The 25,944-nt window shown below is 44.4% G+C and overlaps 1 protein-coding gene across 3 annotated transcripts in view; it reads right to left on the bottom strand.

The window, feature by feature from the left end:
* wdpcp (WD repeat containing planar cell polarity effector) overlaps window positions 1-25,944 on the bottom strand; it is a 161,320-nt gene that overhangs the window by 6,325 nt on the left and 129,051 nt on the right. For all 3 annotated transcript variants that reach the window (XR_013578649.1, XM_078556529.1, XM_078556530.1), the window contains one exon: window positions 17,096-17,249. Coding sequence is in view for 2 of the 3 variants with exons in the window: in XM_078556529.1 (XP_078412655.1) it covers window positions 17,096-17,249 (154 nt within the window). In the remaining variant the exon portion in view is untranslated. The remainder of the gene's footprint in view (window positions 1-17,095; window positions 17,250-25,944) is intronic.

Below are 25,944 nucleotides of genomic sequence, written 5' to 3'. Positions count from 1 at the left end.
TAGATTGGGGAAAAAAGCTGATTTTAAGCAGATTAGAATGGAATGAGGGAAAATTAAACTGGAAACATTTACTGACAAACAAGTAGAACAGCAGTAGGAAACTCTTAAAATGGTGAGTCATTGAGTCCAGGAAAATATATATCCCATTAAAAAACAAGAGCAAACTAACCAGTAATGATACACTATGGATGAATCAAGAAATAATAGCCAAATTGAAACTAAAGAAAAAGGAACACACTAAGCACATAGATGTCAAAAGCAATATGAAAAGGTGAAAAAAGTAGTTAAAATATTTAGGAAGGCAAAGGAAAACTACTAAATTAAACGATCAAGGAATAGGGAAAGAAATGGTAAAGCAGCCACATAAAAAGCAAAAGAAAAATCATGATAGCGTTAGGAGCCACTAAGAGGTACACAAGGTAAACTCACAGTATGACAACAAAATGGCATAAATGTCAAATAATTACTTTTACCCTGGTATTTATCAGGGAAACATGTACATGACTTTAGACAAAGTGATCAAAAACAATATAAAGACAGAAAAAGATCAAATAACTGAAACTAATCAAATGTAGAGAGGATAAAACCCTAGGTCCAGATGGATTATTTCCATGCACATTAAAATAAGTTAGATAATGGAGGAACTATGTAAATTAATTAAAAAAGGAAATAAAGCCAGGGGACAGGTGAAGAAATAGTATAATTTTTAAAATTCTTTTGCAGGATATGCTAGGTCAGCATTTGTACCCATCCCTAATTGCCCTCGAAGGTGATGGTGAGCTGCCTTCTTGAACTGCTGCAATCCATGTGGTGTAGGTACACCTACAGTGCTGTTATGAATGGAATTGCAGGATTTTGACCCAGCGACAGTGAAGGACCGGCGATATATTTCCAAGTCAGGATGGTGTGTGGTTTGGAGGGGAACTTGCAGGTGGTGGTGGTGTTTCCATGTGTCTGTTAGGTTGTCCTTCTAGGTTGTAGAAGTTGCAGGTTTGGAAGGTGCTGTTGAAGAAGGCTTGATGAACTCCTACTCTCTCCACCTAGCCTTTGACAAAGGATGTGTATCCATCTTCTGGGTTTTGAAAACTGTTAATTGCCTCAGCCATTAGGAATTGAAAGGAAGGTTGCAGGGCCTTTGTCTTAGCAGATGATTCATTTCCTTCTGGCCAGCCTGGATTATTAAATGCAGGTGGCCTGTGTATAGCTGTCTTTGAAGTTGGGCTGTACAGTCCACAGGTTAGTGGCTCCTCAGAGATAATGGGGTGAGTTTTTCTAAAATTGCCAGGTGGCTGCTTTTGTTCAGGGTGTCACAGACAGACATAGTTTCAGCTATTTTAAGGATCTTTGCTCAGTTTTAAAATTTTAGAAATAGCAATGAACATATTTATATATATTTTATAAAAATATGCAATGTGAGGTCTTAGTCCCCCACAATGATGTTAAGCTTCTTGAGTTTTATGGGAGCTGCACTCATCCAGGCAAGTGGGGAGTATTCCATCACACTCCTGACTTGTGCCTTGTAGATGGTGGAGAAGCTTTGGAGTGTCAGGAGGTGAGTTACTTGCTGGGGGATTCCCAGCTTCTGAACTGATCTTGTAGCCAAAGTATTTATATTGTCATGATAATGAAGGAAAAAACACCAAATTACGTCTGGAAATATTGTACTTTAAAAATAAGACCTGAGCTTTTAAAAGTACACACAAGCTACTGGCTGGAATGCAGCAGGGTGACTCCCTAAGAGTTAATGGAACCTCACCCTGTTACCAGACAAGGTAATTCTAAAGACATCCAGAAACTAATTGCTCCCTCTGGTAGAGACAATGGGAAGTAGCGGGAGATAAGTATCATCTCATCAAGAAATCTTGTAAGCAATGCCCAGATTTGTGAATTTGCTTCCCACTTGGAATATACAAAGAAGGGGTTAAAAGTGAGCTGAAAAAACTGCTCTTCTGTCGGTCTGTTGGTGGGTGTTCTGAGAGAGAGCAAGTGCTGGAAGTTTGATTCAGAAGTAACAGCCACACACCAGTACCTCTGCAAACCACCATTTCGCAGGTATCCCAATCGATCTCCCTCTCTACTGAATTCAACATTACTGGAACCTCGAAACTGACTATTCATCTACTGGAGTTAATTATACTGGTATCGCGAATCTACAGGAAACACTCAACCACCTACTCAAGCTAAATTCTTACTAGTTCAGTTCAGTTTCTAGTCAATGGTAACCCCTAGGATGTTGATAGTGGCGTTTCACGCCATTGAATGTTAAGGAGAGATGGTTGGAGATGGTCATTACCTGGCACCTGACACAAATGTTACTTGCCACTCATCAGCCCAAGCCTGAATGTTGTCCAAGTCTTGATGCATATGGACATTTCAAACAAGTCCATGGAACTATAGACCAATTAGCTTAATTGTAATAAAGATAATGGAATTCTGATTCAAATGTGTAATAGAGAAACATCTGGAAATTGAAAACAAAGAGTACACTCAGATTTCAGAAGTCAAGTTTATAAGTGGCCGACGTCACTGAATTCTTAGAAAAGGTAACAGAAAGGGTGGATAAGGGTAATGCAGTAGACATAGGCTAGAATTTCCCGGTCAGTGAGCTCTGCTCGTCGACGCGTAAAATGACACGGGATGACGTCGGGTGGAACTCCGGGGGGGGGGGGAAGGGGGATGAGGTGGGGGGGAGGGGGATTGGGGGGGGGGGGGGAAGGGGGATGAGGTGGGGGGGAGGGGGATTGGGGGTGGGGGAAGATGGGGAGGAGAGATGAGGCGGGGAGGGGGATGAGGGGTTGGGGGGGATGGATGGGGGGGAGAGGGATGAGGTGGATGAAGGTGAGGGGGATGAGTGGGAGGGGAATGGAATAAGGGGGAGGGGAAGTGAGGGGGGGGGAATGAAGAGGGAGGGGGATGAAGAGGGAGGGGGATGAAGAGGGAGGGGGATGAGGGGGAGGGTGATGGGTGGGGATGAGGGGGGATGGAGGTGGAGGGGGGGGAGGGGGAGGGGGGGATGGGGATGAGGTTGGGAATGGGGGTTAGGGGAGAGGGGGGGAGGGAGGGAGGGGGGAGAGGGGGGGGAGGGAGGGAGGGGGGAAAGGGGGGGGAGGGAGGGAGGGGGGAAAGGGAGGGGGGTGGGGGGGAATGGGAAAGGGGTGAGGGGGAGGGGGTAGGGGTAGGGGAGGGGGGAGGAGGAGGGGGAGGGAAAGGAAGGGTGTAAGTGCATTGGAGGTGATTCAGAGGAGGTTTACTAAATTGATACCTGGAGTGAGTGGGTTGTCTTATGAGGAAAGGTTGGACAGACTGGGCTTGTTTCCACTGGAGTTTAGAAGAATGAGGGGTGATTTGATTGAAGTATACAAGATCCTGAACGGCCTTGACAAGGTGGACATCGAAAGGAGGTTTCCTCTTGTGGGTGAATTCAGAACTAGGGGGCACTGTTTTAAAATTAGGGGTTGCCCTTTTAGGACAGAGATTAGGAGAATTCTTTTTCTCTCAGGGTTGTGCGAGTTCGGAACTCTCTGCTTCAGAAGTGGGGGGAGGTGGGGAGTCATTGAATATTTTTAAGGTGGAGGTAGATAGATTCTTGTTAGGCAAGGGAATCCGAGGGTATCGGGGGTAGATCAGAATGTGGAATTTGGAACATAAATAGATCAGCCATGATCTTATTGAATGGTGGAGCAGGCTCAAGGGGCCGAATGGTCTACTCCTGTTCCTATTTCTTATGTTCTTATGGTACAGAGTGAAATTACTGGGAGTTTGGTGAGAAGGAAGTTTGGTGAGCGAGAAGCTCTTTTCTTTTTCTTTATCTTTCTCTGCCTGCAGGAGACCAGGAGTTGAAAAGCTGCATGCAGGACATTCTTTTGGGGGAGGGTTATCAGCCAGAGGTCATGGTCCACGTTGGTACCAATGAATTGGGTAGAAAAAGGTCCTGAAAGTAGATTTTAGGGAGCTAGGAATGAGATTTAGAGGACCTCTAAAGCAGTAATCTCAGGATTACTCCCAGTCCCACATGCAAGTGAGTATGGAAATAGGAGACTGGAGTGATTGAACATGTGGCTAGAAAGCTAGTGTAGGAGGGAGGGCATCAGATTTCTGAGGCGTTGGGACTGGTTCTGGGGAAGGTGAGACCTATATAAGCTGCACGGTCTACACCTGAACAGGACTGGGATGAATATCCTCGCAGGGAGATTTGCTAGTGATTAACTAGAGTGGTAGGGGACTGGAAACCTGAGGGCAAATCCAGAGCAGGGAATGGGAGATGGAGAATTGGTGAAAAACAGAAGAATTGCAGGTTTATCAAGTACACAGCACAGGAATCTGGCAGTGTTAAAAGGTGTATATGCAAATGCAAGGAGTATAGCAAATAAAGCCAATGGGCTGAGGGCACAGATAGATACATGGCAGTGTGATATCATTACTATAATGGAAACTTGGCTTAAAGGGAGGCAATATTGCAGCTCAACATCCCTGGATATAGAGTATTCAGACAGGATAGGGAGGGGGATAAACAAGGTTGGGGTGTATCATTATTGGTTAAAGAAACAATTACAGCTGTGAGGGGGGATGATATACTAAATGAAGCATCAAATGAGGTCATATGGGTTGAGCTCAGGAATAAAGGGGGCAGCTACATTGCTAGGGGTGTACTACAGACCCCCAAATAGTGGGAGTTAGAAGAGCAAATGTGTATGCAAATTTGAATGCAAAAACAATAGGGCAGTAATAGTTGGAGACTTCAACCAACCTAATATCAACTGGGATATGAACAGTGTGAAGGGCATAGAGGGCACAAAATTCTTGAACTGCATTCAAAAGAACTATTCAGCCAGCACATAACAAATCCAACAAGAGGGTGTGCAATTCTAGACTTAGTCTTAGGAAATTAAGCTGGGCAAGTGGGTAAAGTAGCAGTGGGGACCATTTTGGAGATAGTGACTATAATATAGTTAGATTTAGCATCATTATGGAAAGGACAAAGAAAGAACAGGAGTAAAAGTTCTAAATTGAGGGAAGACAAATTTTACAAAGCTAAGAGGTGAACTGGCAAATGTGGATTGGATACAGCTACTAGAAGGGAAAATGGTGTCAAATCAGTGGGAGGCATTCGAAGGCAAGATTCTACAGGCACAGTGTAGACATGTCCCCACAAAGAAAAAGGGTGGTACTGCCAAATCTAGAGTACCCTGGTTATCCAGAAGCATACAGGGTAAGATAAAGCAGAAAAAGAGAGCTTAGGACAGTCAAAACTTAATACTATAGAAAAGCTAGACGAATATAGAAAGTACAGGAGTGAAGTAAAAAGGAAATTAGGAAAGCAAAGAGGATATGGAAAAAATATTGGCAGGTAAAGTTAAAGAAAACTCGAAGATGTTTTACCAGTACATTAAGACCAAGAGAATAACTAAGGAAAGGGTAGAGCCTATCAGAGATGTAAATGGTAACTTGTGCATTGATGCTGATGATGTGGGCAGGGTTCTCAATGAGTATTTTGTTCTCTGTTGTCACTAAGAAGAGGGATGATGCAGACATTCTAGTTAAGGAGGAGTGTGAAATATTAGATACAATAAGCATAGTGAGAGAGAAAGTACTGGAGGGACTGGCATCCCTGAAGATGGATAAATCACCAGGGCCAGATGGATTGTATCCCAAGCTGTTGAAGGAAGCCATGGAGGAAATAGCAGATGCTCTGAGGATCATTTTCCAATCCTCACTAGATACAGGTGAGGTACCAGAGGATTGGAGGTCTGAGAACGTTGTAGGTGAGAGGGATAAGCCAGAAAATTATAGACTGATCAGTCTGACTTCGGTGTTGGGCAAATTATTGGAATCAATTGAGAGACATGATAAACTGTCACTTAGAAAGGCATAGATTGATTAGGGATAGTCGGCATGGTTTAGTTAGCGGAAAATCATGTCTTACTAACTTATTAGAATTTTTTGAGGAAGTAACAAGGAGGATTGGCTGTGTCATTGATAGTGAAGAGGATAGCTGCTGTCTCCAGAATGATATCAATGGTTTGGTTGAGCGGGCAGAAAAGTGGCAATTGGAATTCAATCCAGAAAAGTGAGTTGATGCATTTGGGGAGGGCAAACAAAGCAAGGGAATACTCAATAAACGGGAGGATATTAAGAGGGGTTGAGGAATCATTCTCATTTCTGCCATGTGTATTAATTGTTCCATCTCCTCCTTTTCCTGCTTTAACTTCGACAACTTCTGTTCTTGTTCTTTCATGCGAGCTTTATATTTCTTTTTGAAGTGAGAGACCGTGGAGTGCATGTCCACAGATCCCTGAAGGTGGCAGGACAGGTGGGTAAGGTGGTAAAGAAAGCATATGAAATGCTTTCCTTTATTGGATGAGTTATTGAATACAAAAGCAGGGATGTAATGATGGAATTGTATAAAATGCTGGTTAGGCCACAGTTGGAATTTTTGTGTACAGTTCTGGTCACCACATTACAGGAAGTACATAATTGCTATGGAGAGTACACAGAGGAGATGTACAAGAATGTTGCCAGGGCTGGAAAATTGCAACTATGAGGGAAGATTGGATAGGCTGGGGTTGTTTTCCTTAGAACAGAGGAAGCTGCGAGGTGACCTAATTGAGGTGTAGAAAATTGAGGGGCCTAGATAGGGGAGACAGGAAAGACCCATTTTCCCCTAGCTGAGGGGTCAGTTACCAGGGGGCATAGATTTAAGGTGATAGGTAGAAGGATTAGAAGGGGTCAACTTTCACCCAGAGGGTGGTGGGCATCTGGAATTCGCTGCCTAAATTGGTGATTGAGGCTGAAATGCTCAACTCATTTAAAAGGTAGTTGGATCTGCATCTGAAGTGTTGTAACTTGCAAGGCTATGGCTTCCAGGTCCTGGAAAGTGGGATTAAAAATGAGTGGCTAGTTTCTTTTTTGGCCAGCGCAGACACAGTGGGCTGAAAGGCCTCTTTCTGCACAGTAACTTTGCGATGTTTCTATAAAGAATTGACAGCGATTAATAAAACGATAAAAAAGAAAACAAAGCATTTCTAGAGGGATAGAACTGAAAAGCTGAGATGTTATGTTAAATTTGTAGAAAACTTTAGTCAGAATACACTTGTGGGAGAATTTTGTCCTCGTCGAGTGGGCCAGTCGGGAGCGGACGGGTGCGGAGCTGATCACCGCCCGCGATTGGCTGCGCGCTGCCATTTTACTTGGGCAGGCCAATTAAGGCCCGCCCACCGTGACGCGTACCCGGTAGCGCACTGCTACCTGTGCGGGCGGTGGGGAGGGCGGGGGAGGAGAGGGAGAGTCAGGGCCTACGCTCTTTCACGCATGCGTGTGAAAGAACACAGAAATGTGCCTCAGGAAGATTTGAATTTGAAATTTCAAAATAAAAAAAGTTTAAAATCATTTATACATGTCCCCTCATATGACAGCATCAAATGTTTAATAAATATTTATTAATTTAATAAACCCTTCATGAAACTTCATCCCGCCTTGGATGAGGTTTCATGAAAAGTGCGAAGGCCGCCAGGGCTCTTCCCCTGCCTGCCAACTTTAAGGTTGGACAGGCAACCCTGTCGAATTGGTTAATTAGTTTATTAATGGCCTTAACAGGCCTTTGACAGTTCGGTGGGCGCGCAGCCAACTCTGGTGCTTGCCGCCGAACGGAAGATCAGAATGACGCACGGTGACGTCGGGACGTACGCCCGACATCACCGGGCGTCATTTTATGTGTCGGCGTGCAGAGTCTGCCCCCCCACACGCCGAACAGAAAATTCTGCCCTTGGAGTACTGTGAACAGTTCTGGTCTCCATTTTATAAACTGGATATAGCGGCATTGGAGAAGATGCAAAAAAGATTTAATAGAATGATATCAAAACCAAGTGGGGTAAGGTGGTATAAGGAAAGATTGAACACGCTGAGGTTCTTTTCTCTAGTAAAGAGAAGACTGAGGGGATAACCTAACAGAGGACCTTAAGATCATGGAAGAGTTTGATAGGGTAAAAAAAGATGGTTCCACTTGTGGATGAGACCAGAACTAGGGGCCATAAATAAATGATAGTCACTAATAAATCAAATAGGGAATTCAGAAGAGCCTTTTATACACAGAGCACAGTTAGAATATAGAACCCACTATGACAGTGGGTAGTTGAGGTGAATAGCATAGATGCATTCAAGGGGAAGCTAGATAACCATATGAGGGAGAAAGGAATAGAAGGATATGCTAAGATAAAAGCAAAAAACTGCAGATGCTGGAAATCCAAAACAAAAACAAAAATAAAAATAAAAATACCTGGAAAAACTCAGCAGGTCTGGCAGCATCTGCGGAGAGGAACACAGTTAACGTTTCGAGTCCGTATGACTCTTCAACAGAACTAAGTAAAAATAGAAGAGAGGTGAAATATAAGCTGGTTTAACCCCCCCCCCACCCCCACTCCACCCCCGGTGGGACAAGTAGTGCTGGATAGAGGGCCAGTGATAGGTGGAGATAGCCAAAAGATGTCATAGACAAAAGAACAAAGAGGTGTTGAAGGTGGTGATATTATCTAAGGAATGTGCTAATTAAGGATAGAAAGCAGGACAAGCAAGGTACAGATAGCCCTAGTGGGGGTGGGGTGAAGGAATTGAAATAGGCTAAAAGGTAGAGATAAAACAATGGATGGAAATACATTTAAAAATAACGGAAATAGGTGAGAAAAGAAAAATCTATATAAATTATTGGAAAAAAAAGGGGGGGATCGGAAAGGGGGTGGGAATGGAGGAGAGAGTTCATGACCTAAAATTGTTGAACTCAGTATTCAGTCCGGAAGGCTGTAAAGTGCCTAGTCGGAAGATGAGGTGCTGTTCGTCCTGTTTGCGTTGAGCTTCACTGAAGCAATGCAGCAGGCTAAGGGTGGAGTGTTGAAATGGCAAGCGACAGGGAGGTCTGGGTCATGCTTGCGGTCAGACCGAAGGTGTTCTACAAAGCGGTCACCCAGTCTGCGTTTGGTCTCTCCAATGTTTCTGTATTGTAACTACTGTTTTGGTGATTGAGGGATAAATATTGGCCAGGACACAAGGGAGAGCTCCCCTGCTCTTTAGTGGTGTCAATGGATCTTCAACGTCCACCTGAGATGGATATTGTGTCTCATCCCTGGGACAGTGGATCAGAATCCATATGGGTGGAGGTAAGAAATAACAAGGGGAAGACGACACTGGTGGAGTAGTCTATAGGCCCCCTGACAGTAGCTATACTATAGGACAGAGAATAAATCAGGAGATAATGAGGGCATATAAAAAAGGCAGTACATTAATCATGGGTGACCTTAATCTTCATTTAGTTTAGAAAAATCAAATTGGCAGAGGTAGAGACAAGCAAGAATTCATAGTGTATTTGGATCAGTTTCATAGAACAATATGCTGTGAATCCAACCAGGGATCAGGCTATTTTGGATCTGGTAATGTGTAACGAGGCAGGTTTAATAAATGACCTCAGAGTAAAGGACCCACTAGTGACCATAATGTGGTAGAATTTAGCATTCAGTTTGAGAGTGAGAAACTTGGGTCGGAAACAACTGTGCTAAATTTAAATAAGGGTAATTACAAAGGAATGAGGGCAGAGTTGGCTGGAGTGGACTGGGAAAGCAGTTTAGCAGAAAAGACAGTTGATGAACAATGGCAGACGTTTAAGAAAATAGTTCGTGACTCTAAACAGAGATATATCCCAGTGAGGAAGAAGGATTCAAGGAATGGGATAAACCAACCATGGCTAACTGAGGAAGTTAAGGACAGTGTCAAATTGAAAGAAAAGGCATACAATGTGGCAAAGATTAGTGGGAAGCCAGAGGATTGGGAAAGTTTTAAAAACCAAAAAAAATGACCAAAAAAAAAATAAAGAGGAACAAAATAAACTTTGAGGGTAAACTAGCAAGTAATATAATAACAGATAGTAAGAGCTTTTTTAAATATATAAGAAAGGAAGAGAGAGGCAAAAGTGAACATAGGTCTCTTGGAGAATGAGGCTGGGGAAATAATAATGGGGAACCAGGAAATGGCAGAGGAGTTGAATAAATACTTTGCTTCAGTCTTCACGATAGAAGACACTAATAGCATTCCAAAAATACTAAATAATCAAGGAGCAAAAATGCGGGGCAGGGGGGAAGAAAATGAATACAATAGTTATCACTAGAGGAAACAGTATTAGGGAAACTAATGGGGCTAAAGGCTGATAAGTCCCCATGCACTGGTAGTAATCTTCCAAGAATCCTTGGATTCTGAAAAAGTCTCAGAGGATTGGAGAATAGCCAATGTAACATCTTTATTCAAAAAGGGAGGGAGACAAAAAACAGGTAACTATAGGCCAGTTAGTTTAACATCTGTAATTGGGAAAATGTTGGAGTCTATTATAAAGGATGTAATAGCAGAGAATTTAAAAATACATAATATAATCAAGGAGACTCAGCATGGCTTCATGAAGGGGAAATCATGCCTAACAAATTTATTAGAATTCTTTGAGGAGCTAACAAGCAGGATAGATAAAGGGGAACCAGTAGATGTAATATATTTGAATTTCCAAAAGGTGTTTGATGAGGTACCACACATATAAGGCTACTTAATAAGATAAGAGCCCATGGTGTTGGGGGTAGTATATTAGCATGGATAGAGGATTGACTAATTAATAGAAGACAGAGTTGGGATAAGGAGGGCATTTTCAGGATGGCAACCTGTGCCACAGGGATCAGTGCTAGTGCCTCAATTATTTACAATATATATTAATGACTTAGATGAGGGAAGTGAATGTACTATCGCCAAGTTTGTGGATGACACACAAATAGGTGGGAAGGCAAGTGGTGAGGCTGACACAAGGAGTCTAGAGGGGTATAAACAGATTAAGTGAGTGGGCAAAAACTTGGCAGATGGAATATAATGTGGGAAAATGTGAGGTTATTGAGGAGCTGAATATTATTTAAATGGAGAAAGACTGCAGAAGGCTGCAGCACAGAGGGATTTGGGAGTCCTTGTACACGAATCCCAAAAAACTAACATACAAGTTCAACAGGTTATAGGAAGGCAAAATGGAGTGTTGGCCTTTATTTCAAAGGGAATGGAGTATAAAAATAGGGAAGTCTTGCTAAAACTATACAAGGCACTAGTTAGACCACACCTAGAATACTGTGAACAATTTTGGTTCCCTTATCTAAGGGAAGGTTCACTAGATTGATCCTGGATATGGGAGGATTTTTTTATGAGGAGAGGTTCAGTAGGTTGGGCCTGTACTCTTTGGAATTTAGAAGAATGAGAGGCGACCTTATTGAAACATATAAGATTCTTAGGGGGCTTGACAGGATAGATGCTGAGAGGTTGTTTCTCCTTTTGGGAGAGTCTAGGACCAAAGGGCATAATCTCAGAGTAAGGGGGTACCCATTTAAAACAGAGATGAAGAGGAATTTCTTCTCTCAAGAGGGTAGTCAATCTGTGGAATTCTTTACCACAAAGGGTTGTAGAGGCTGGGTTGTTAACTATATTCAGGGCTGAGATAGACAGATTTTTAACCAGTAAGAGAATCAAGGGTTATGGGGGAAAGGCAGGAAAGTGGAGTTGAGGATTATCAGATCAGCCATGATCTCATTGAATGGCGGAGCAGACTCGATGGGCCAAATGGCCTACTTCTGCTCCGGTGTCTTATGGCATCTCCGACAGTGCAGCACTCCCTCAGTACTGTGGTGAAATGCCGGCCTAGGTTTTGTGCTCAAGTTTCTGGAGCGGGATGTGAATCCATAATTGTCTGGCTCAGGTGTGAGTGCTATCTACTGAGCCATGGCTGACACAAATACTAAATAGATTTTTAACTCACTGCCTGGGTGTAAAACTGTCACTGCGAAGTAACCACCCATTGTGGCAACAGCCTGATTTCAACGGCAGTGAAATGCTGGCTGTTAGATGACATGCCCTGATACCCAGTGCTGGTTTCAGGCCCACATGGAATTTTTTCCTTCAGGTGCTCACAGACCTGTAGCACGTGTCTAGCTTTTTGCACTTTCAATCCAGATTTTCAGGGTTGTTCATATGGAAGAGATTGCCCTTTAAAATTTACCGCTACGTGTTTGGAATCAATACTGTGATGTCCGAGCCAGGTATTAATCAACCTTTGCTATTCTGAACAATTGATTGAACCTTGGATAAAAAAAAGCCTCTTATTTACATTATAGGCAGAGAAGTTGAGCGAAAATGATCTCAAATGTTTTTGAATATTGGCCTCAGGAAGATCTTGATTGACAGGTATAGAAAGGAAACACCTTCATTGGTGGTGTTTAAACTAAAATGCATACTCTTCATTCTGAATTTAAATGTGTCTGGTTTATAGGAGACTCATTGTGCACACTGTTAATACAAAATCATCCTGCAATGCAGCTTTTTATTTTGAATGCAATTTAACTGTACAGTGGCTATTTGTCACTTTAAGAATAGAAACCTGATCTATTTGACCGAGCATTTTTTTGTTGTAAAGGCATCTTTCCGAACTGATTACGGTGAGTGTTTAGGTCAGCCCTTCGTGCTCAGAAGACTTTTTTTTCCTACTCATTAATTCTACCATGTTTGATGCAGGGATAGGAGGCGCAGTTTCTGTTATGTACTGGCCTCCTGTGCAATCTTCTCTTTTTACTCTGGGCTACATCCAGTAGTAGCGACAATATTAATTTGGATTCTGACGCTCAATACAAATTCATGCTTGGGGGTGGGGGGTGGGGTTTGAGTTGAATCTGAGGACCTAACTCAGGGGCTACAAGTTTAACAAAGCAGATAAATCAGTGAAAAATGATAGATAAAATTTAATTTGAGCAAGGATAAATTATCAAACGTAAGGACAAGCAGGCAGCAGGAAAAGTCCATTGGTGGAGTGGGGTTGAATAGTTCAGGGTGAAGTTAAAGGATATCTATGGGTACGAGAAGACATGGCACTCAATGAGGCTGACTTTAGACTCTAGTTAGGCTGGAAAATGGATGCAAAGGGGTATGGCAGAGCATAAACATGCCCTTTAGTCTGGAAAGGTCACTGCCTATTTAATATATTGTTTCTCTGGTTTGGAATGAGCAGCAGAAACTACTGTCTGAAGTAGCCAGGAGTTTCATTATGATATTGGAACGATCAGACAATAATGTCACATAGATATCAACATGATTATGCACAATTTATGATATGATTATACTGGTTGCTCATCATGGTCATGTAACCTGGGTGTCCATAGATCCAAAACTTATTGCAATACCAAAGCATTTAAAGGGGAAGAGATGTACTTGTGAATGTAAAAGGATTTTGTCAGGAGGATCTTGGAGACTGACTTTAAGTTTCCTGGCCCTATTGAGTGTGGGCTCCCATGTAGGAATTCCCATTTTCAGATTTTTGCAGGAATGCAAAGACCATCAAGGCATGTCAAGCAGTGCTGGTTGTGTCAGTAGATTATTCCAGCCTAAAATACCCTAGAATTTTCAGTCTAAATTAAGGCAAATAGCATGGTTGCATTCAAGGGGAAACTAGATAAACAATGGAGAGAGAGGCATGGAAGGAAACATTGGCAGGGCCCAAGAAGCAGCACAGCAACTTCAAGGAAAGTGCAGACAGCAGAATATCCCTTTGTACATGGCTTTCTTTGATCTCACAAAAGTCTTTGGCTCGGTGAATTGAAATGCCCTTTGGAAGGTGCTACAGAAATATCACCCATCTCCTACATGACCATACGCAAATAACAGTGATGTGTCATTGTACCAACACTATTCTCAATCTCTCTTGCAGCATCACTGAAACTTACTACTGACAGGCTCCCCCAAGCTGTGGTAATAACATCACACCAATGGTAAACTCTTCAACATCAACCAGCTGAAGGCCAAAACCAAGACAACAAACACATCTGTAAATAGAACTACAGTATGCTGGTGATGCACAGGTTGGTGACCATAAAACATAGGAGCAGAAATTAGGCCATTTGGCCCATTGAGTCTGCTCTGCCATTCAATCATGGCTGATAAGTTTTTCAGACCCATTCTCCCGCCTTCTCCCTGTAACCTTTGATCCCCTTACCAATCAAGAACCTATCTATCTCGGTCTTAAATACACTCAATGACCTGGCCTCCACAGCCTTCTGTGGCAATGAATTCCATAGATTCACCACTCCCTGGCTAAAGAAGTTTCTCCTCATCTCTGTTCTAAAAGGTCTTCCCTTTACTCTGAGGCTGTGCCCTTGGGTCCTAGTCTCTCTGCTAATGGAAACATCTTCCCCATGTCCACTCTATCCAGGCCTTTCAGTATTCTGTAAGTTTCAATCAGATTCCCCCTCATCCTTCTAAACTCCATCGAGTATAGACCCAGAGTCCTCAAACATTCCTCATATGTTAAGCCTTTCATTCCTGGGATCGTTGTCGTGAACCTCCTCTGGACCCTCTCCAGGGCCAGAACATCCTTCCTGAGATATGGGGCCCAAAATTGCTTACAATATTCTAAATGTGGTCTGACCAGAGCCTTTTAAAGCCTCAGCAGCACATCCCTGCATTTATATTCTAGTCCTCTCGAAATAAATGCCTTCCTAACTACCGACTCAACCTGCAAGTTAACCTTAAGAGAATCCTGGACTAGGACTCCCAAGTCCCTTTGCACTCCAGATTTCTGAATTCTCTCCCCATTTAGAAAATAGTCTATGCCTCTATTCTTCCTACCAAAGTGCATGACCTCACACTTCCCCACGTTATATTCCATCTGCCACTTCTTTGCCCATTTTCCTAACCTGTCCAAATCCTTCTGCAGCCTCCCCGCCTCCTCAATACTACCTGTCCCTCCACCTATCTTTGTATCATCTGCAAACTTAGCCAGGATGCCCTCAGTTCCTTCATCTAGATCATTAATGTATAAAGTGAAAAGTTGTGGTCCCAACACTGACCCTTGCGGAACTCCACTAGTCACCGGCCGCCATCCTGAGAAGGACCCCCTTATCCCCACTCTCTGCCTCCTGTCAGACAGCCAATCTTCTATCCATGCTAGTACCTTGCATCTACACCATGGGCTCTTATCTTACTGAGCAGCCTCCTGTGCGGCACCTTGTCAAAGGCCTTCTGGAAGTTCAAGTAGATAACATCCATTGGCTCTCCTTTGTCTAACCTATTCATTACCTCCTCAAAGAATTCTAATAGATTTGTCAGGCATGACCTCCCCTTGATGAAACCATGCTGTCTTTGCCCTATTTTATCATGCACTTCCAAGTATTCTGAAATCTCATCCTTAATAATGGACACTAAAATCTTACCAACGACTGAGGTCAGGCTAATTGGCCTGTAATTTCCCGTCTTTTGCCTCATTCTAAAGAACTACAATATATAGTTGACATCCTATGAGAGCATGGGATTTGCCCTGAACACCAGGAAGACCAAAACCCACACCAAATGTATCAAATTTAATACCTTCAATTGAGATTCATGATTACGTGTTGGAAAAAAAATCCCTCATTTCCCACCTCTTAGAAGCTACCTATCTCAAAAAGCTGACATTGATGAAGAGGCACATCACTGAATCTAATGTGCCATCCCAACCTATGGTAAATCACGTACACAAATTTTTGAGAATTGTGATATCTGACAGACACTAAACCTAAAGTCTATCAGGCAGTGGTTCCCCCCACACTCCTCTACACTGCTGAAGCATGGACAGGTGCCATAACAAGGACCTAGAACAACATCATCAATGTTGTCTTAGAAGGATCTTGCAAATCAATTGGAAGGGCAAAAGAACGTGCCAAGTAGAGAGGCCATGATAATCTCGCATCAGCTGAAATGGACAGGACATGACATCAGAATACCTGACTCTGGACTGGCCAAACAGGTGCGCTACTCTGACATACACCAGGGAGCCTGTTCACATGGGGGCCAAAGGAAATACTTTAACAATAATCTCAAAGCTTTGAAGTGGTGTATGGTGGGATTACCCAGGCTTGACCAAATTGCTGGTAGAAGTTTTACAAGTGTTTGCAGTTAAAAAAAAACACTAGAGCGGATGTAGTAAGGAATGTGACTTTTCGGTCAGATTAGGAAGTGGATGACTATTCAGAGTCAGGCAAAGATAAGCGGATAACTGGACAAAGTAGTAAATCATCACTAAACTGTAGGCATCATTTGTGTTAAAGATCAGGTAATTCAGTGACTATTTTGTAAACTCACCTGTAACTGCCGGTGTACTGAACTAGACGTATAAGATATGAACATTGTGAGTTAATGATGAGGTATCACAAACTTGGTATAAATAACTAACAGAAACTATGTATCTTTATTTGCCTCAGAGCATTCTGACAGAGCATTACCCTGTATGCATACTTGTATTGAATAAACTGCTGCTTGCTTTACCTATAGCTGACTCAGTATCTAGTGTCTTTAGGTACTCCACAACGATAGGTGCTGCGAGCAGGCTTTCCACTAGTGAATGAGGAACCAATCGGTTGGACGCACCAGGTGGGTGAGCATTTTTATTCTACTACCCATAGTTAGGGTGCAAGTTCAGCAATAGTGTGATATAGTTTGTGGAGACCTAAACTTGAGAGTTAACTGACGGTGAGTAAGCAGGAGCTGTGCAATCAGTAGCGAACTACCAGTGGAAAGGTCAGAACTGTCCCTTGGTGACAGGCCAGGCAGTGCTGCACCAAGACACAGGCAGGTCAGAACCATTCTGCATGTTTTAGCTACAGCTGACTTTGTCGAGTGTCATTGGATACTTCACAGCCTCCATGACGGTCTGCTCTATTAACATTCACACATGGGAAGCAGATACCCAATTGTGACTAAAATGGTGATTCACCAGCAAAAAAGGATGTCAAGACTTTCCAGTCAACAAGCTCAGTCACCAAGAGAGAACGGCGAGAGAGATGGGAAGAGAGGGCAGCTGCTCGAATCAACAATCTACTACCACCTCTACCAGCTGACAAGTGATATCCTCACTGTGGAAAGAGACAGATAGAAATATTCTGGCCACTCCACAAATAAATCAGTATATACCAACAAACCCTGCACTAGCTGTAATTGTAGGTCTCATTTATCTTAAAAAAAAGTCATAAGTGAGAGGATGGATTGGCATCACTTGCTACAATATAGTCATGTTTCTCACCTGCCAAAAGGATTGTTCTGTGCACCAAGCTGTAATGAATGGCTGCTGTTGCTGCCTGATCCCGAAGAAGGATTCCTATTCTTTGATCTTTCAGCATTAAACGATGCAGGGGGTGTTTCTGCACTGTCTCCTGACAAAGGAAACTCCAGAGTTTCTGTGAATTGCAGGATAAAGAGAAAAAAAAATACAAGATTAATTCAAAGCATAAATATAATCAGAATGTGCTGGAAATACTCAGCAGGTCAGACAGCATCTGTGGAGACAGAAACAGAGTTAACGTTTCAGGCTGATGGAAAAATCAGGGATGTATCCGGTTTTAAGCAAGTTAAGAGAGAGGCAGGGAAAGGGGGAGCGGAGGTTAGTGCAAAAGGGAAGGTCTGTGATAAGATGGAAGGCAGGAGAGAGTAAATGACAAAAGGGATGATGGTGCAAGTCAAAAGGTGAAGATAATGGAACAGGTGAAAAAACAAAAGATGGATCTTGACAAGCTGTATCATTACCAGCACTGGCTGTTGAAAAAATAGAGAGGAGACCACATTTGAGCACTGAATACAAAAATTTAAAGCAAATCTGGGGGATTGTTTTTGGACTAGGTAACTAGATTAAACAAAGCACATGGAGATATTTTGGAAGCCGCTGATAACTCAAATAAAAATGCTTTCCAAAATAATGAGTTTTCAAATTCCTCTAATTAAAGAGACACATGGTGACTTTAAATTGATTGATTTTAATTTAAGAATAGCAATAAGTAATTAAGACAATTAGCAGACTTCAGTGACAATGCCTTGATTCCTCACATCAACATACCAGACAGTTTCAAACATAGATAAACAGATAAAGCTTTCCCTTATCGTATCTCTAATCAAAAATGAGAATTTTTATTTACCATGAGTTTTTTTGAGAAGTACTTTTAAATCTGTTGTAACTATTTGTTCCATATTTTAATGAATACCAAAAGTGAATAATTCTTACGTCTTGAAATTGAAAAGTCAAAAATATTTTCATTCCCACATGCACTGTATTAATTCCCTGGAACCAAAATAGCTGTAAATATTTGTTCAGTAAACTCTTTTCATATTTCACCTGGTCTGCAGCCAAAATGTATTCCCATTGTGTGAAATGCATTGTATAATTTCTATTACGTCTACAAGCTGTTGAATTATAGCAGATTTGAGGTATTTACATTTTGAGGTCACCAGCCCAACTCTGTAAGAGTAGCTGAGCTATACAAACCAGGAAAGTCTCAGGTTTAATCTGCTCTCAGCTAATGGCCATGGTCAAGCAGTGAGAGTCAAGTTGGCCTCAGAGCCAGGCAAGGAAGGGAAAAATTGGCAGGGTTCTGGCTCCTCATTGCCATCTAGTGACCCACCTGTCTTGCTAGGTGCATATTTAGAGCTGGGAAAGGATTGCATGCACTCAGCTGTGATACCCCCATGTTAGAATAGCTTGTTGACACTCAACGTCTAGGGTTAGCACATGAAAGTGGACGTTTACATGTGGTGCTGTTGTGTAACTGATTGACTGCCATACAAACAAACCCCTGCAAGGAGGAAATGCTTTCAGGAAAAGAGGAGGGGAGAAAATTAGTCATAAAAGGAAGGAATCAAAAGCACCACCTTGTGCAGTGCATGAGCATGATGTGCAAGTCACCCAAGGTCCAGGTTTGAATTGAACCAAGATTAACAGGATTAAAGTTTCTTGGCAACTTTTAAGAATCCCATCTGATATGTGGTCTCAATTTTGTAACAGGAAGTCTTAACTCAGGGCTTAGGAGGCATGGGTGAATAATACAAAACTGCCCCATGATGTGGGAATGTAATTCAAGGTAGTGATAGATGGCAGAGGATTGGGAGCTTCGGCATGCATCTAGTGGGGCTATATCTGACCTGGGAGTGCTCAGTGTTGGCACTGATGCCAATAGTGGAAAAGTATTTCACTTCCCACCTTGATAAGCACAAAAACTCACAAAGGAATACAAGATCAGATCATAAATTTACAATTATGTTTCATCGCCAGCCAACTTGCTTCAATAAGGAAATATATAATTAAACAGTTTAGATTTTGGAACGGTTAAGTAGTGTTTCACCACTAAATTATTTTACTAAATTCTCTTGCACAGTTTTGACAGGCACTTACAGTAAACACCCTGCAAATATGTGAACTAAATACTGTTTAAAAGTAAAAATGTCATACCTGACTGCACATCTAAAGTGCAAATTTACATACACCACAATGTCTAAGTAAAAACTTCTGTCAATGTTAACACTTCACCATGTGTTTGGAATGTGCTACATTATACATAAATCCAACAGCAGTACAAGAAGTCAATTCAGGATACATTGCTGGAGGCTCATTTTTTATATGAAACGAATTAGAGTTGTTTGAATTTGATCTTTGTTTTACATAAGTCTATGTAACTGTTCAAGTACAATTATGACTCACTGTACTGATGGTATTCAATCTACAAAAGGGGCATGGAATCTGACAGGACTAAGTTGTTTGTCAAGGTTTGAGAAAGTCCAATGAAACACTGTGTTCTAGATAGTTTTATTCTTCATTTTAATCATGTTTCATTTCCTGATGTGCAATTGAGGAGAAAAGAATAAATAGGGTCACAGCCCTCTGCAGAAGCAAAGTCAATTCTGCTTCAATCTGTACATTATGCAAGGTCCCTCAGAGCTCCCTCACTTTCAACATCACAAAGAGCTCCATCCAGTGACCAATCTAAGAACCAGCAAACTCTCACATAGAGAGAGGATGGTGATCAACATTGGGATTCAATGCTTTACCAAATGGATGCCTAGAAGATTTTTTTAAAATTCTGAGGTAAATTACAATATTACTACAAACAGTTTATACACAATTATTTTGATTTGTAAATGGCTCGTAACACACGTTTTTGAAAGGAACCCAGAAGGTAATTAGAAAGCAAAGCAGTTAATAAGATTAACAAAAATAAAACAACATACATGTGATGCTGAAAAATATTTCTCTGTTTAGTGCTGTTCCATTAGGTGGTGTAAAGGTGATATGTAGCAAAGAGAAGCAGATTTTAGGGCTTAAAGAGGCACAGAAAATTTATTAAATGAAGGTGTAATATAGGAAACAGCCAAACATCAGGTAAGGCCGGTACAATCAGGTTAATTGCACATGTATTTGTAAATACAACTCCACATCATCCCAAAAAAGGTAGGAAAAGGATTACTCTATATCTTGGTGGATAAATGTTTCTCCTGATGTAATATTACACTATACAGAATATGAAGGTCCCAGGTTTAAACCATGGCTTGTTGAGTTAGCTGATCTCGGGGTATTGCAATGATAAAGGTGCGACAACTGAAAACATTCCTGATCCAAGGAAAATTAAAACCAACCAATTTGACCAGCCCTGATTGACATGTCGAGATTCATACTGAAAAATGTACATATGGATGCCATAAGAACATATGAAAGTGTGGGGAGCGGTATTGTCATTTAACCCATACAGGCCATTATCCACAAAAAGACGATGTCCAGTTTACATCGTCCTGTCCTCCTGTACCAACATTTGCTGACATAGACAAGTAAACTGAAGCAAAACTTCAAAAAACAAAACTGTGAACCTCCTCCAAATTGTATAATGACCTGAATATGGGCTGGGTTTTGTCCTCCCATTGCTGAGTCCACTAGCAGGCCTGGAAGAAGTTGGGAATCTGGCACAGGAAGGTGGTGGCCACCCGGACTGGATCACATGGTGACAAGCTCATGAATATGTGTGATGCGGGCTTGCCACTGGATCATGTGGCGGGGTGGATCTGACGTCAGGAGACTCATGTCACCTGATCCTCACACAGGGGTGTAAAGGGTAGAAAGCCCTGTTTAAAACCTGAAATTCTGCATGCAGCCTTTTTGAGGGAGAACTGCAACTGTAGTTGCCAGGTGTATGAACATCGCAACAGAAAACCTTTGAGGGTCCAGGCAGAAGAAACCTCCATCTTTGTAAAAGTTCAGTGTGTGGCATCAACGGATTCAGCTGTGTTCAGAGATGTTACAATCCACCCAGAGTACTGCTCCATGGTTCAGTGAAAGTTGCTGCATGATCTCCTCCAGGCCATTCAGATACGCAGAAAGATTCTATTTCCAGTTGATGTCCACAAAAGGCCAAAAGGAATGACCAAGATGGCCTGTAAAGAGGGTCATCGCAGAGGTGAGCGGCCATCGGGTCCATCTAACTGACTGGGTCGAGTGCCGAGAAAGGATGAATGACTTCCTCTGTACTGCAACAGTGGGCAGAATTTTCCTGTTGGTGGGCCCCGCATGTAATATGACACGTGGTGACGTTGGGTGAGCATCCCGACGTCACCGCGCATCATCGCGATATTTCATTGGGCGGGCGCGCGTTGATCTCCAATGCGCACTCATCTTTAATTAACCGGCCACTTAAGGCCTTTGAAGCGCCAATTGACGGTGATTTTTCGGCACCTGTGCAATCTTCAGGTCGGTGCACAGGCGCAACGGGCAGGACACATTTGTATAAACCTCATCCGCAGGCGGGATAAGAGGGCTCAGTGGGATCACGAGTGTGCTTTGTCAAATATTGATTTCTCAGTTACTGATACTTGCCTGTGTGATCTGCAATACTTCAAAACACATACCAGCTGCTTGGTCTGGACTCACAACCTTCAGGTCAGCATTCTGCAGTGAGGAATCCTTTTTGGGCCTGCAGGTTTCAGGAAGCCTTCCCTTAGCCTGGGAATGGGAGCTGAACTCTCCACTGGAAGCACCTCCTCTGAGGAGGAAGGAAAGGTTGTAAGGAGGAGGAGGCCAGGAGTGCACATTCAGCCTCCAGGGGAGCCACCTTTGGGAGGCAGGCGCAGGCACAAGGGGTGCAGGGCCAAGAGGTAATCCAAGGAAGCACTATCCTGCTGACAGGGTATACAGGTGGCGAAGCAGCGACCTCAATATGTCTGAGGTGCAGTGCCGAAGGAGGCTTCGTCTCTCAAGGGAGCCAGTCAACTATATCTGTCAGATGATTGGGCCTGAGATCTCCGCTAACTGTGTGGGCAGACACGCCATGCCAGTGGCTCTTAAGGTCACAGCTACCCTCAATTTCTATGCCTTTGGCTCCTTCAAGGGCTCAGTGGGTGATCTTTGCTGTCCACACTTGTGTCAAGCAGGTTACAGATGCTCTGTTCAGGCGTGCATTGACCTTAATCCTCTACCGTTGGGACCAGGCAAGCCAGACACAGTGAGCCAGAGGCTTCGTGGCGATTGCTGGCTTCCCCCGTGTCCAGGGTGCAATAGACTGTACACACGTGGCCATCAAGGCGCCAGCAGGTGAGCCCGGTGCCTTCGTCAACAGGAGGGGCTTCCACTCCATGAACGTGCAGATAGTGTGTGATCACGGGATGCTGATTCTATAAGTGTGCAAGGTACCCAGGCAGCTCCCACAACGCCTACATCCTCAGACACTCCCAGGTGCCGGGGCTCTTCAGTGCTCCAGCCTGGCTTGATGGATGGCTGCTGGGTGACAAGGGCTATCCCCTCAGAAGGTGGCTCATGACGCCTCTCCGCCATCCAAGGACAGAAGCTGAGCAGCGGTACAATAGGAGCGATGCTTCCACAAGGGCTGTGGTGGAGAGAACCATTGGTCTTTTCAAGATGTGCTTCCGGTGCCTGGACTGCTCAGGGGCCGCATACCAGCACCCCCCAGATAGTGTGTTGGTAATAGTGGTAGTATGCTGCACTCTCCACAACCTTGTGCTGGAAAGGGGGGACACAGTGGACAATGAAGACGCCGACATAGTGGCTGCAGCTGCACAAGATGAGTCCAGCAGTGAGTCCGAGGATGAGCATGCACAGGGAAATGCTGAGGGGGTAGACGCTGACCCAGGCATACTCCACGGAGGCAGGAACACCCGGAAGGCTTTAATCCAATGAACCTTCAGCTAGCACACCACATATGGACCTCCAGGACAAGCCTGGGCTGTAGGCTCCATACTCAATACCTAAGTGCAAAATCTGCCTGGTTAGGAACATTAACTAAGGTCCTTGTTAATAAAGCTGAATGTTCCACAAAACACTCATAACATTTTTGGAAACCATCCACCTGCAGAAGAAAAGAGGCACCCTCAGCCATGGTGACATATCTGAATTTAATATTACAACCAAAGAAACAATGAAACAAAATGACAAAGGTGTTAAAAATCACACCAATTCATACAGACCTCATTGCGGCCAACACAAAAGCACCAGTGATAAACCCGTGTTGTGCCTAAGGTGCCTTATGTTTATGTTTTCGGGTGCTACATCTTGGTGCTGACCCCTCGCTGGAAGTGGCATCTGAGACAGACTGCTGACTCTGCTGTCCTGTTGGCCTCAATGACCTTGGCGGTCGTCCTCTGGCCCGTGGAACCTGTGTTGGTCCCGCCTGGGAGGGAGCTGCCAGTTCCACAGCTGGCATCACCCCAGTCGTCGCAGTCTCACCGAATGTAACAGTACTGGCAGAGGGGCGGAGGAGCTGCTGCCCTCATCTGGAGCGCCCTGAGAGGAGCCCACAGAGACGACAGGCAGCTGCTGCGCCGACGTGAGGTCATTTCCGACCTCCCTGCTCACCGTGGATGGATGGGCACCGAGCTGGGAAACTTGGTGCCCAGACCATCTCCCACACTGGCACAGATCAGCTGAGGTCAATGCCGATGTGAGGGCTTGCTGGTCCAAGCGCATCTCCAGGAAGCCCTAATGGGTCTCCTGGAGGAGCCTCTCCACAAGAGTCACCACTCTCTCCATAGAGGACCCATGGCGCTCGGCCATGAGGCTCATTGCTTCGGCGATAGCCCATTTAGGCTACTCCACTACGAACGCCAAGCCAAGCATAGCCTCATGTATCTCCACCAGATGCTCCCGCACACCCGGCCGCATTTCCTGCGTCGCGGACAACTCCAGAGGCACAACATCAGGCACCGACTGAGCATGTAGCTGGTCCCCTGCAGTCCTCTGACTGCTGGCGCCATCGGCACTCTCTGTCTCTGCCAGCTCCTCCAGTGACTATGAAGTGCCCTCACCGCTGTGCCCTGGGACACTAGCCGATGTTCTAATTCCCACTGAGGTGCTAGTATCTCCGCTGGTGTTTGCCTGGCAGAGATGGTGTGACACTGGTGAGACTTCAGGGCCCTCAGGTGTGAGGGTGTTCAGGGCCCTCAGTGTGTTCCGCTGATGCTGAAAGGAAGAACAAGGACATTGGATCAGTTAACGTGGACACAATGTCAATGTGCATCCCTGTCCCCCGGATCATTATGCGCTCATCCTTCAATAAGCAATGGTCAAGCCATGTTGGAAACTTCAATCACTGAACATTCAGCACTGCCATGGCTGTTGGGAGAACAATGATGACCTCACTGCTGGGCATACATACCTGCCCGTGGCACCCCAGCCTCACCGACACCGGTGGACCTGGGCCTTCTGCTTGAAGCAGCTGAGAATCGCCAACTGTGCCAGGCTGCTGCCAGTCCTTACCTGCTCGGCGGCATTATGTGCATTCTTCTCCTGAAAATGAGAGAAGAGCATTGATTAGTGCTAATTGTACCTGGAATCTCTTCACGGACGGCCCACCCCAATCAGAGGAGGATATTGCAGGGCTCCAGTGTCTCCTCACCCCTCTGCTGCTGAACACACACAAAGATGCTAGGCCTGCTCCACACCCCCTTGGCCAAATGCTGCCTACATCATATTACGGACCACACGGTCTAACATTCCATAGCAAGGAGGCGCAAGCACGTGGAGCGCAGAGGACAGCAGATCGATTGGTGCCATGCCACCTTGAAGCTCCCCTCCCAGCATGTCATCACCCTTACTTTGACATGTCCTGGAGTTCCAGCAATGCGCCTGGGTGCAACTCCTCCAGGTTGTCCCCAAAACAGTAACGTGAGTCTCAGTGTACCAAAGGCTGCAGGCGCAGAACCCATCTCTTCATCACCCTTTCAGGGTGATCTTGGCATAGGCAATATCCGCTGGCCCACCCAGCGAAGGACACATGCCGTCAACGATTCAATGCAGTCACTACACTCAGACTTATTGAGTGGGTGGGGGCAGGGGTGGGGGTGTGGGGCACCGGGTGGAAGGCCTACCTGCTGGGTTAAGTGGCCAATGCCAACATTGTCCTCACCCTTCCTGAGCGCAACAGGTCATAGAAGCGCTTGCGACACTGGATCCAGGTGCGCCGCACCACATCGCAGGAGTTCATCACCTCCGCCACCTCCTCCCAGGCACGTTTGGTCATGTGGGTGGGCCTCCTCCTCCTGTCCTGGGGAACCAGCACCTCCTGTCTTGCTACCACCTCCGAGGAGGGTGGAAAGGCAATCATCCAAAAAAACAAGGAGCACAGTGCCCCCCTGCCCTTCCCTCCCCCTGCCCTGACCTGCTCACCAGCAGTGCTCTGGGAAGCCTTTCCACTGGCTCTGATTCGCAGCCTTTGAAAGGCTGTAGCAACTTTTTAAAACATTGCAGTCCCGCCGCCGCCCGCCCACTCCCGCTGTCCTCAGGAGCCACGTAAAATGGCGTGGACCCGATCACAGGCGGTGATCGGGCCTGCGCCCGCTCCTGCTCCGCCCCCTCCTGCCAGCCAGAAAATTCTGCCCAGTGAGTAAGAGTTCCATACTGTCAAGAAGTGGATGAAAGGTGGATGGGAAATGTAAGGGCACTGAATAGTTAAGGCTAGGATGGGCATTAAAGTGTAAACTGTTCCCCCTCACCAGCTTCCTTAGTTGCATAGGCTGTATGTGTATGTGTCATCAGAATCTGCAACTCCCTCTACACCTTACCCAGATTTCCTGAGTGTCTGAGGACTGGAAGGGGAGATGGGCAAGCTGACA

This window comes from Cetorhinus maximus, chromosome 14 (genome assembly GCF_964194155.1).
Source record: "Cetorhinus maximus chromosome 14, sCetMax3.hap1.1, whole genome shotgun sequence".
NCBI classification, from domain to species: Eukaryota; Metazoa; Chordata; class Chondrichthyes; order Lamniformes; family Cetorhinidae; genus Cetorhinus; species Cetorhinus maximus.
The sequence above is the reverse complement of the archived record's forward strand: the minus strand, read 5'-3'. Positions and strand labels throughout refer to the sequence as shown.